The sequence below is a fragment of the Solanum dulcamara genome, chromosome 10 (assembly GCF_947179165.1).
Source record: "Solanum dulcamara chromosome 10, daSolDulc1.2, whole genome shotgun sequence".
NCBI lineage: Eukaryota > Viridiplantae > Streptophyta > Magnoliopsida > Solanales > Solanaceae > Solanum > Solanum dulcamara.
The window spans coordinates 65,061,335-65,074,709 of record NC_077246.1 but is presented as its reverse complement, the minus strand read 5'-3'; the positions used below and the strand labels follow the sequence as shown (position 1 = coordinate 65,074,709).

The 13,375-nt window shown below is 37.6% G+C and overlaps 1 protein-coding gene across 1 annotated transcript; it reads left to right on the top strand.

Annotated features, from left to right (window-relative positions):
* Window positions 1-313: 313 nt before the first annotated feature.
* Window positions 314-2,823, top strand: LOC129870453 (uncharacterized). The gene is made up of 2 exons (XM_055945254.1): window positions 314-1,571; window positions 1,675-2,823. Exons 1-2 carry the CDS (start codon window positions 355-357, stop codon window positions 2,525-2,527), a joined length of 2,070 nt encoding a protein of 689 aa, XP_055801229.1. The 5' UTR covers window positions 314-354; the 3' UTR covers window positions 2,528-2,823.
* The last annotated feature ends 10,552 nt before the right edge of the window (window positions 2,824-13,375 follow it).

Genomic DNA, 13,375 nt, shown 5'->3' with positions numbered 1-13,375 from the left:
TTTAAGCACTTTGAAAAAAAACGTTAGGAATCCTAACTTTTCATTTTTGACTGACTTTAAGAATTTTATGGTTTAAAGTCAGCATTAGACAAACACGTCCAAAAGCTAAAAAGGGGCTTTAAGTTAGTTTTGACCAACTTAAAGTCAATCCAAACGGGCTCTTAAAAAATAAACAATGCGTCAAGAATAGTGTAGTGCAAAATAGACTTGACTGTACATTTTTTTAAATAATAATAATAATATAATAATTCAAGAAAAAAAAAACAGCTGGAAAACTATAAGACATTCTTCTCCGCCAAAGCATCTTCTTTTCAGTTTCTCTCTCCTCCTCCTTTCTTCACTTTCCAGATTCACATGGAACCCCCACTTCTACCATGCCCACCCATTTCCACCACCGTCACCACGGTGGCGTCGGTGGCCGGAGTTATGCCACAACCACCACCACCGACGTCGTCACATATCAACTACGCCAACTCAGTAGATTCCTCCCCAAAGTCACGCAACACCAATTCCTGGGACGACCAACAGCAACAACCCCCACACGCAGGCGGAGGCGGTGGAAGTAACGGAAAGATCCGTCTTATGTGTAGCTACGGAGGACATATCATCCCTCGACCTCACGATAAATCCCTTTGTTATATAGGCGGAGATACCCGAATCTTCGTTACCGACCGACATACTTCCCTATCTGACCTCTCATCACGGCTTTCGAAAACGCTTCTGGTTGGACGGCCGTTTTGGTTGAAATATCAGCTTCCGAACGAAGACCTTGATTCTCTTATATCTGTTACAACCGATGAAGACCTTGAGAACATGATCGAAGAATACGATCGTGTTACGAAAACTTCACGGATTCGTGTGTTTCTATTCACTAGTGAATTTGATTCGGTTTCTTCAATTGGGTCACTTCTACAAAGTTCAACGAAATCAGAGGATTGGTTTGTACATGCTTTGAATGGGGCAACTTCTGCTTCTACAACGAAGGTGTTTTCTGAGTCTTCTTCGGTGAATTGTCTTCTGGGTCTTGATGATGATGTTGGGAATTGTAACGTAAAGAGTGTAGATGGACAATTGGACGGATCATTTTGTGCGAAGAATGTGAAAATTAGTGCTCAAGATGTTCAGTCGGTGCCGGATTCTCCGATGGTAGAAACGACGTCGTCTTTTGGGTCGACTTCTTCCACACCGTCGATGACGAATTTACCACCGATTAAGGTTCACGTGGAGGAGAATCAAAGGCTTGGGATTGAGGAACAGTTTTCACAGTTAGGGGTTGGTGGCAAAGTGGAGCAGAAGCAGGAGGAAGGAGGATTTATGGGTTTGACTTCACCTCCTCCCCCATCTGCTCCGGTGGTCGGAACTGCATTTTCCGGTGTGCCGGTAGTTGTTGGTGGGGATTACGGTAATCGAGTTTTTTCAGATGATGAGAGATCGGACCAAGGGGTTGGTGTTGGTTACAGAAATCCTGCTCAAACACAGCCCCAGCAACATCAACAGCTACAGCAACCTCCACAATTGCAGCCAAAGCCTGTGCTTCCTTCTGATTTACCTTCTCCCAATTCAGTTTCAAGGTAATAATAAATTGCTAAAAAAGTTTTAGCTTTCTCAATCTTCAATATATACACAAATTGGTTCTTTATTAAGTGCTCAAATTGGTCATTTTATTTGATGTAGTGAGAGCAGTGTGATGTCTGGGCAAAGGCATTTCTTTTATCAAGAACCAGTGGGTCAATTTCAGTCGGGGAATAATAGGGTTTCGTCTAATTCAGTTGATATGAAGCACAGTGATCCGAATAATCGGGCTCAGGTACAACAACAGCAAGTTCAGGATGCTGGATATGCAATGCCAGTCCAGTATGATCAGCATCAACAAATGTATCAGCCCCAACAATATGTTCATGCTAGTCAATATATCCACCATACACCTTCCGGGCCTGTGCCAATGACATCTTATTATCCTATATACCCTTCGCAGCAGCAAAGTCATCCTCAGCACCCTGCTCTTGAGCACCAGTACCCAGTTTACTTCGTTCATTCTAGACCACCTTCGCAAGCTTACAATTTGCCGGTCCAGCAAACAAATTATAGTGAGTCTGCTCAAACAAATGTCCCTTCTAACCAACCCCAAACACCTCCTGCACCTAGCATGACCTCTCCTGCAGCAGCTTACAACCATGCTAGAAATCCTCCTGCCTCCAAACCTGAAATGACTGCTGGTGCATATAGAACAGCAGCTGCGGCTGCGGGAGCTCCACAATTGGTTCAGATCACTTCAGGACAGCATCAGCAGCAATATGTAGGCTACTCTCAGATTCACCATCCCTCTCAGCCAATTGCTCCTACATCAGCTGCTACTCCCAATTATGCATATGAATTTTCGGATCCCGCACATGCACAAATATACTATTCTCAGGCTCATGCTCCCCAGTTCACTACTCAATACCAAACCATGACATCATCCCCGGCTGTTGGTTTACATAATACTTCTTCTCAGCTTCCGACAGAAAAAAATCAACCAACAAATTAGAACTTCACCAGCCATGAAAGGTGAGTTGCACACGAAGAAAAATTTTTGTGGACATGGGTTTGGTTTATGTTTAAAGTTTTCTGTTATAAATGCTTGAATTCTCATTATTATTGGTTTGTCAAATGTATTTGTTATAGGTATAAGACAATTGGGTGTTATTTTCTTTTCTTGTGCAATCCATAAATTGATAGCGGTCTGGATCATACTGTAAAACGCTCAAACTCATATGATATGTTCCCTGTTTTATATATGAATTACGGAATAAATGTAATATAGTGATTGAGGCTTATACTTAAGTTTCCCCCCTCATTTGTGGTTTTATTGAGCTTTGTGGCAATGTATCTGTACCACCATGACATATTAGTCGAGAACATACATGGCAACAAGCATATGCGATCTTTGTCTTGTTGAATTGAGCACCATGCCTTTTAATGCTAGGATAGTTTTAAATTCAGAATATTGTATGAATCAGACCAAAATTTGTGTGTTACTTGATATATTTTGGTTAAATCATGCTGCTACTTAGATCCAGAAAAACTTCATTTCTAATTTTACGGTTATTTCTGGGACATTTAAATCGAAGCTAGAGGCAGTCATATATGGGGGATAACTGTTTGGTTAAATCCCGTTGCTTGCTTCTTAGATCCAGAAAGAGCTTCATTCCTAATTTTACAGTTATTTCTGGGACATTTTTTAATTTTTTGCGTCTCTAACTAGCAATTTCACCGATCCTTTAAAATACAGCTGGAGAAAGTCATATATGAGGCGATAACTCTATTTTTCATTTATTAGGGATTAGGGTATAACTCTTAATTATTTTTTTTAAGGAATGAGGGGATAGCAGACAATTTTGTTAATCACCATTATGAAAAATTACATAGCCAGAGCCAGTGGCGGAGCCAGAATTTTAATTTAGGAGATTCAAAATTTGAAGAAGTAGACACATGAATTTGCCGAAGGAGGTTCGACATCTACTATATATACATAAAAAAAATTGTTTTTACCATGTATAAATAGTATAATTTTCCGCCACCGAGCAATAGGTGGCTCCGCCCCTGGCCAAAGCCAATCAAGTCTGATTGCTCATCTAACAGTAGCCAAAAATCCTACACACCAACTGCACTATCAATACAAACTAAGCTTGAAGGTCGTAATATGAGTGTTACTTCACATTTCTCCCAACTCGTATACACAAGGTTGTCTTCAAATCATGTGGCAATGCTTCCTTACTTATGCTCTTCATCCCCCCCCCTCCCCCCCTCCCCACACATAATCCATGTACCACAGCCGCAAATCTTGCCTTGAGCAAGACCTATCTTGGTGTTCTTGATCTGCAAGTTTGTTGGATCCAGTGGCATTCCTGTTTCTACATCAGTATGGTCCTTTGCCAGTTTAGCTCGTCTCCTTTGATTTAAAAAAGAGAGAACCAGTGTAGCATGTCTCCTTGATTCAAAAAAAGAACCCTGTGTAGCATGTCTTTCCAAACTTCATTGGTGTAAACATCAATCATTCCTGGAGCCAATTCCTGACATAGTTCTATAAGTACAACTGTAGTCCTTATTAATTGAAAAGAATTTTGTAAAATCATTCTTAAATTAAAGAACTATAAACTATGCCTACTAATAATCTGTTTAGCAACAGTTTAGCTGGTAAAATTATCATTCATGTTGAGTTTGTAAACCATGATAAGGATCATCGTAAAGTGGTAGTACTAAATGCCCTCTCATGTTCTATTACTGAGTTTTTATCAGCTATGATTTATAAAGATTTAGTTCATGAATGTTGCGCATTTTCTGGTGTTTGTTGCATCTAGTGTGTCTCTCTCTCCGTTCCTTCCTCTCTTTCTGCATATATGTTAACAGAATCCTTGCTGGTGGTCCACACAATATTCCTCGTTAATAGTTGGCATCTTCATATAAGCTTATTTTTCTTTACTTCGGTTGGCAGTTTGTAAGAACCAATCTTTCCATATCTAACTTGCAGCTTATTTTTCTCAACTTTGGTTGGCAGAAGTGATGATATGCTTTACACTTGCTTTATTTGGCACCATGTTAACTTGTTGGCCTAATTTGTGTTACAAGTATTTGCTTTATTCCGCAACTCTAATCAACGTTTATATTAAGACAATGAAGAACTATAAGATGCTTTGTTATGAAGTTTGTGATGCTTCAGCTGTTTTACTCCCAGAAACTTGTGTCTCATTGACTGTAACACCTAGTACTATTTTACTTCGGTTGGAACAGAAATTGATCAAAGACAAAATATAGCTTCTGTTTTGGGGCCAATTAAGGTATAAATGAAATGTAGACACACCATGTAAGGGAGGAGCTTCTGTGAAACTGCAGTTACAGTGACTGCATTTTAATCAAAACCTTCATTCAAAAATTCATGAGTGATGGCTTTGCACGAGTCCACCACTATGTAAAAGGACCTGGTCCTTTGACAGAATTATAAACAGTAAGACAAACTGGAAAGTAAAAGTATTGCACACTATTTTACGTGGAAAACTTCCTTGTTTCAAGGGAGGAAAAACTGACCCTCAGGATTTAGTTACCAATCTTCACTAAGGTGCAAGAGCAATGTAAACTATTACAACCTATTGTACCTAGTTACTAACCCTCTTCATCCCTCAGCTTGCAATACCTCTATTACAAGACTTGATCCTAAGCAATATTCCTATTGCCCACTACATAACTGCTTTTCAGTGATGTAGACTTTTCAACACACTCCAAAACTAACTCTAGCAATGAAGTTATAATAAAGCAATACAACTGGAAATAATCAAGATTTCTTTATACAACAGGAACTGATTTTACAATGTCACACATAAGACTCAACACTACAACAATTCTACAAAGAAGAATATCTTGAACAGTTTTATCAGGTTCCGTGCAACTTTTGTTGAAGTTTGTCTTTTCTTGAGAGAACACAAAAACCCGTTCTTGATTGTCAATTCTTCGAGAGAGAAAAGCCAAAAACTTTGTTGTCCAAGGTTTTAGTATTAACTTTAGACACACATCCTAGGATTCATCTGATTGGCTGTTAGGTCTGCTGCCTCTGCTGGTTCTACCAACCACAACAGAGGATGACAGCCTTACAGTTGGCTAGTCTGCAACTTGACTTCTCAGAATCATCTTTATCCTTGAGATTGTCTATTTTGCCAGATTTTTCAAAAATAACATGGATGCTTTGTTCAATGCACAGTGTCCTCTTATTGTACGCTCTGTAGGCTTTGCTGGGAATGAGTAGCCAACAAATATCCCTTCATCGCTCTTGGGATCAAATTTACCTAGATCATCCTTCCCATTATTCAGCACAAAACACTTGCACCCAAAGGCTCTAAGATAACTCAGCTTAGGCCTTTAGTTGTTCAGCAATTCATATGGAGTTTTGTTGAGTATCGACCTGATCATGCATCGATTAATTACATAGCAAGCCGTGTTCACTACCTCAGCACAGAAATTCTTTGGCAATTTGGATTCTATGAGCATAGTTCTTGCAATGTCTACCAGGGTTCTGTTGTTCTTTTCAACGACCCTATTTTGTTGTGAATTTCTAGGAGTTGAGAAATTATGATGTATTCCCTATTCTGCACAAAAGCTTTCAACCCTAGCATTTTCAAACTCTGTTCCATGATCTGTCCTGATCCCTGCTATCCTGTAGTTCAGCTTGGTTTGGATCATTTTTGCAAAAGTTATCCACATATCAACCGTCTCATTCTTGATTTTTAAGAACATTGACAAAAATGTACTTCTTCCTTCCTCGACTTTGTATCTTGACCGGTCCACATAAATCCATGTGAATGAGTTCAAGAGGTCTAGTGGTGCTTACCTCTTTCTTTATTTTGAAAGAAGTTCTGGTTTGCTTCCCTTTGACACACGCATCACAAACTCCGTTATTAGTAAAGTTTACCTTTAGAAGTCCTCGAACCAAGTCCCTGGTTACAAGTTTGTTCAGCAAGGATGAACTAACATGCCCCAGCCTCTTATATCACAATTCTGCACTTTCATCTTGAACTCTGAGACATGTTAAATTGTCTCCTTGAGCAGAGTTCAAATCAGCACATACATGTTCTTACATCATTTTGCAGTCAAGATTACTTCTTGCGATGACAAATTTGTGACAATGCATTTCTCAGATAAGAATCTGACTTCATTTCCTTTATCACAAATTTGACGCTGAGTAAGCTGTACTTCAACCCATTTACGTAGTACACATCTTCAATTGAATGCTCTAGTGACTTCCAAATTCTTTCAATGCCAAGAATATAACCATTTTTTCCATTTCCAAATGAGACACTTCCACCTTGAATACCCTTGAGAGAGGAAATTTTTTTAGCCGCTCCAGTCATGTGCTTCAAGCAACCATTATCCATAAATCAGCACTGACTGCTTCCTCCGGACCTTTCCTGCACAAAAGTTATGGATTAAGTTTGGGAGCCCATCTAAGTTTGAGCTCCCAATATGCAGAAAGTGGTGTTATCAAAGCTTTTCTAATCCAGTAAGGCTACATCATCTTTCTCATCGTTTTGTTTGGACCAGGTGCCTTCTTCTGACTATCTTTATGCAGGAAATAATTTGATAAATTTTTCTCAGATCTTTTCCAAGTATCACAGTCCCCTTTTTGATGACCATTTCTATCACAATAAATGCACATCAAGTTATCAGATACAGACACATACTTGCTATGTGGATTGAAAGGAGGCTTTATCATTTTGCAACCTAGACCCTTTCCACCATTGTACCCTTGATTTGTCAGATTTTCTAGCATTTTGAAGGATGTAGTCCACTTGAGAGATTTACTTAACTCTTTCTTGACCCGGACCAGGTCCTTCTCTAGTTGGAGATTTCTTTCTAGGGCCATGACTAATTTTAATTCAGAGTTTTTAAGACTTTCTTCAAGTTCCAGCTCAACTCTATTAGCCGTACCCTTCAACTTGACATCTATTTCAAGACTACATTCTAGCATTTCCTTGACACTACTGTTCTTAGCTTCCAATAACACAATTTTTTCTTCTAATTCAGACATTTGGATGACCAAGACAATTTTTTCATCTTGAAAAATATCAATGCTATTATTTAGGAAATCCTTTTCAGAAGTTAATTCACATATGAATCAATCAAGACATACGCCAATTTTTTGAATTTCCTAAAGGAATAGGCATTGATATTTTCTTAAGGTCAAGCAAGGTTACCTCTTCGTCTGCTTTGTCATTAGACTTTGCCATACAGACAAACATGGAGTTGAGCATATCATTATCATCCTTCACCGCCAGCATAGAGGCATCTTCTGGATTATCAGATTTCTCTGAGTCTCTTGAAGAGTTTTTCCATGCAGCAAAAGCCCTCTTCACTACATAGTCAGCTACAACTCTCATTTTTAATTTGTCAAGAACCTGGTTCCTTCATTTGTCTCTGTCGCCTCCAGTCTTACCATATTTTTGTATTCTCCTTTCTGCATGGGACAATCTCTGATGAAATGTCCTGATTTTCCACATCCATGACACATGTCAGTGCCATTTGCAGCTCTGCTTGTGTTACCCTTTTTCATGAACCCTCCACGCTTCCTCATAATTTTGTGAAATCTTTTGGTTAAGTATGCCATATTCTGATCTTCTTCATAATCCTCATCCTGAGTTACATTAAGAGCTAAGGATTTGTCCTTCTTCGTGTCTTTCCTAGAGTAGTCTTGCTACTTATTTAACTCATGGGTCTGAAGATTTCCGATTAACTCGTCCATAGTAAGAATTATCAAATCCTTTGCTTCAGTGATGACATCTACTTTGCTTTCCCAGGACTTAGGAAGAATCCTAAGAATTTTCCTGACCTGTTTGCTGGGATGGATGGGTTCACCTAAACACCGAAGTTCATTGGTTATAGAGGTGAACCTGATATGCATTTCCTGAATAGTCTCCCCTTCCTTTATCGTAAAGTTCTCATATTGAGTAGTTAACATGTCAACTTTTGACTCCTTCACTTGAGTAGTTCCTTCGTGAGTAGTCCATAGGCAATCCCATATTTGCTTGGTAGATTCACATGCAGAAATCCGATTGTATTCATCAGGTCTTATTCCATAAGCCAGCAACTTTTTTGCTTTGTAGTTCTTTTCTATCTTCTTTCTATCAGCTTCATCATTTTCCTTTCGAGTTTTGGGTATAACTCGAGTAACTTCTCCTTCTTTGACCTCTCTCTTACAGGAACGTAGGGTCCATCTAGAACAACATTTCATAGTTCACTATCCTCTGCCATGAGAAAGTCGTGCATGCGAGTCTTCCAATCACCCATAAAACTGACCATTAAATCTAGGTGGCCTAGTAGCAGATTGTCCCTCTTCGAGATTAGGTGGAGCAGTCATCCTTCTGTTCAAAGGATCTTCTCTCTGTGTTAACCGTATAGAGAACACTTGCTCTGATACCAATTGATAGTTTTGCACGAGTCCACCATTGTGTCAAAGGACCAGGTCCTTTGACAGAATTATAAACAGTAAGACAAACTAGAAGGTAAAAGTATTGCACACTATTTTATGTGGAAAACCTCCTTGCTCAAGGAAGGAAAAACCACGACCTGACCCTCAGGATTTAGCTGTCAATCTTTACTAAGGTGCAAGAGCAATGTAAACTATTACAACCTATTGTACCTAGTTACTAACCCTCTTCATCCCTCGGCTTGCAATACCTCTATTACAAGACTTGATTATAAGCAATATCCATATTTCTCACTACACAACTGCTTCTCAGTGATGTAGACTTTTCAACACACTCCAAAATTAATTCTAGCAATGAAGTTACAATAAAACAATACAATTGAAAATAATCAAGATTCCTTTATACAACAGGAATTGATTTTACAATGTTACACATAAGACTCAACACTACAACAAAGCTACAAAGAAGAATATCTTGAATAGCTCTATCAGGTCTTGTGCAGCTTTTGTTGAAGTTTGTCTTTTCTTGAGAGAACACAAAAACCCGTTTTTGATTGTCAATTCTTCAAGAGAGAAAAGCCAAAAACTTTGTTGTCCAAGGTTTGAGTATTAACGTTGAAGTCACACATCCTAGGATTCATCTGATTGGCTGTTAGGTCTGTGTATGGCTTTTTGGCAATATTTAGTGGGTCATGCATATGTTTATTTAACCACAATTTGGCTGTATTTCTTGTGTTCCTTTAGCCTTTTCTAATTGCTAGTATCACATTGTTATTGCATTTCCAGTAAAGTTTATTGATTACTTGTTAGATTCTCATTTGTGTGACCGATTGATCTGCTCTAAATGGAAAATAAAATATTTGATCATTGGAGGTTTGGAGACAGACTCCGTAGTCTAAAGGGTTCAAGTTGAGCAGAAATAAGACAAAATATTTTGAGTGCAAGTTCAGTAATGTGAGTTACTCACATGGTGAATATGAAAGGGAGTATTGAAACACGAGTTATCCCAAAGAAAGGAAGTTTCAAGTATTTGGGGTCACTACCCCAATTTAAGAAAATGGGGAGATTGACGATGATATTACATGTATTGGAGTGGGGTGGTTGAAATGGAAGCTCACATCCAGTGTCTTGTGCGATAAGTATGTGCCACCAAGTCTTTAAAAGTAAGTTTATAAAGTGGTGGTCAGACCTGCTATGTTGTATGGGGTGGAGTGTGCTATATTGTATGGAGCGGAGTGTTTGTTGGTTAAGAACTTTTGCATGTCTAAAAGATGAGAGTAGCGGAAATCAAGATGTTTTGATGGATGTGAGGTATACTAGGAGCGAAATTATTAGAAACAAAGCTATCAGAGATAGTGTGGGAGTGACTTTCGTGGTTGACAAAATGAGGAGGACGAAATTGAGATAGTTTAGACATGTGAAGAGAAGACGCACAGATGCCCCAATAAGGAGGAAAAAGAGGTTGGTTATAGTGGATGTAAGGAGAAGTATATGTAGACTGAAGAAGTGGGGAAAAGTGATTAGACAGGACATGACACACTTGCAGCTTATCGAGGACATGCCTTTAAACAAGAAGATATGGAGGTCGAGGTGTAGGGTAGAAGATTAGTAGGTCGAGCGTTGTCTAGTTCCATTTTTAGTATTGTTATATTATTACTCTCCTACTATCTTATTTGTAGCATTACTTCTTATTTCATTTCGCTTTTGTTATTGTATTTTTTGGCGTTGTTATTGTTCTCCTCGTCATTATTTTCTAGCATGCTAAATTCGTTATTGCATTTGCTTTGCATTTGTTTTATAAACTTTACTTGAACCAATAATTTATCGAAAACAACTTTTTTACCTTCACAAAGATAGTGATAAGGCTATATACATGACCTTTTTACATTTGGTATGTTGTTGTTTGTACTCACGCTGCTGTTAATATAGTAATTTTTTCCTGTCCTTGTCTCATCCTGTTATCTTGATTGACAGTCAATTTTGGTCATATTATGCTTAAAATTGTAGGAAGCTTTTGTAAATTAGTTGAGATTGGAAGCAATTAGGTGAGTTAGATGTGGATAATTAATTTTCCAAGTCATGTATTTATTGCCTTGTTGCTAAGTGCTGACTCCTTGCAGTTGATTCCTTATTGTTTTAGTTTCTTATTTTAAACTCATGCAAATATTGTAAATCTGACTCTTAAAATAAAATTAAAATGGGGCATAACTCATATGTAATCGATACATACTTGTACCATCACATAAGTCACAACACATGCTTCACGTATTCTTTTGCCATATAATTTATCCCTGGTTTTCTGGTCTCTTGGTCCTACATTATTGTCTAAAAGGTTGGGCGGACTTACCAATTATCATGTATTATGGTTCACGTGAACCTTAATAATTTTTGCTCAAATATTATATATTTATATATATATAATTATAAACTTAGTATTGTATATCAATTTGAAATAAAAATTGATTTGGACAAGTTTTTGGAACTTGAGGTTTGTTGAAAGACAATTTTTCAAAATTTGATAAAAAATGTATAATAAGTTTGATGCTCCTCCCGGGTGAACAATACATTCTTGTGAAAGTATTGACTCTTGCTATCGATTATATGGTTACCCTTAGTGTTATATTATCAGTTCAAATATATCCACCGAGACAAGTCAGCCTAATACCCAAAGAAAAGTAGATGCGGAAGAAAAAGAAATAAATTAAAATTTAACTTAATCGAAAACATATAAAACGAACTCAAATTCCCCCAAGATTGGTTGTCATGTGTACAAGCCACTAATACATTACCAAAGTACGAAAGAAAATACAGTCACAATGTCTTTGTCTCTAGAATAGGACTAAAACATATTAAAGAGTAAGAGGTGTCCGCTAAATGGATGTAACATCTACCTCAACACTCGAGGTGATAGCCTCAGGCATGGTAGAGAACACTAAGAGATCAAGCAGGTCCGAGCTCACAACCTACATAGGTGTAGAAGCAAGGGGTGAGTACCAAACAACACGGTACTCAGCAAGTGGATAACTAAAACTAAGCAAAGCTCGATAGATACAAGTACTCCTGTCATTCCAACCGAACCTCCTCAACTACCACCTGCATAAAACCAGCCTAACTCTAAACTCTACACAATAATAACAATGCAATCCACAAATATTCATCGGTAGTCTTATCAAGTGAATCATATTAAGTCAAATTCAACATATACAGAGCAATAAGTGATAAATACGAATTCACAAATATCAATAAAATGCGATGCAATGCAATGAGATGGTGCATGTTTGTCCTGTTGGTACACATCCGCTGAATTACAGTCCGGAACCCATGTGGGATATTTCTGTCCATCTTACCTACCACGGAGCGTGTGGACAATCCCCTCAATATACATATCTTGCCACGGAGCGTGTGGCCCGACCCCTTTGTTTCATAATACCTGTCACGGAGCGTGTGGCCCGACCCTTTTGGTTCATATCATTTTCAGTCTTACCACAGTATGTCAGAACCAATGCAATCAATTCATGTTCATATGATTCACGATAATAACATGACAACAACAATAATTTTTCCTATCTCACATCAACATAGTCATTTCACATGTCCAAAATAAATTCATAATCACAACATATCAATTCCACCAATACATGTCATTAGATCACCATTTTATACCCTCATCTCCATTTTTAAGGCAATCATACAGTCAATAACCCAGTCCAATTCTCATTACTCCCAGTACATATAACATGGAAATACAAGCATCTACAAGCTTAAACTGATGTTTAGAAATTCACGTGCCTCAATTAAATTGAATAATCACTTTAAAATTTGAGCCTTTCGTAACGCTTCTGAACGATCAAAATCTGTTTAAATACATAATCTTCATAAGAATACAAATCAAATGACACCCATATTGCTATATTTTTTTTTGAATTAAAAATTGAGTCAAAAAGTCATCCCGAGTCATTGAAGTCAAATCTAAAATTTTCTTTTCGATTATGTTCACTAATGATAAAATAAACTCACATGTTAAATTTCAGCTAAAACGGATCGTTATTCGACTTCCAAATCAAGATTTTATGTGAAGAACCCTAGGGTCATATTTTCTTATTTCAGCGTTATTTCTCCACCAATATACCCTAAAAATATGTTCATAATCACATAAAAAATTAATGGAAAGGATGAGAATAATTACCTTGACGCTTTGGAATGAAAATCCCTATTTTTCTCTTCTCCTTTATTTTTCTTTTCCCCTTTCTTTTCTTTCTTCCTTTGTATTTTTTTTGTGGCTTCTGTGTTCGCTTTCTCGCTGTTCTCTTATTTTTTTTCCTTTCTCAAACTAATTATGTATTAAAATTTACAAACCCTACTAACCTATTTTAATAAATATAAGAAAAATGGTATAAAGTATTAAATAAATTAACACTTTAGCCC

Excerpts from the sequence above, each read along its gene's own strand:
- LOC129870453 (XM_055945254.1), top strand. The coding sequence starts at position 355 with ATGGAACCCCCACTTCTACCATGCCCACCCATTTCCACCACCGTCACC. Across the intron at positions 1,572-1,674 it reads TCTCCCAATTCAGTTTCAAG|TGAGAGCAGTGTGATGTCTG; the intron begins GTAATAATAAAT and ends TATTTGATGTAG.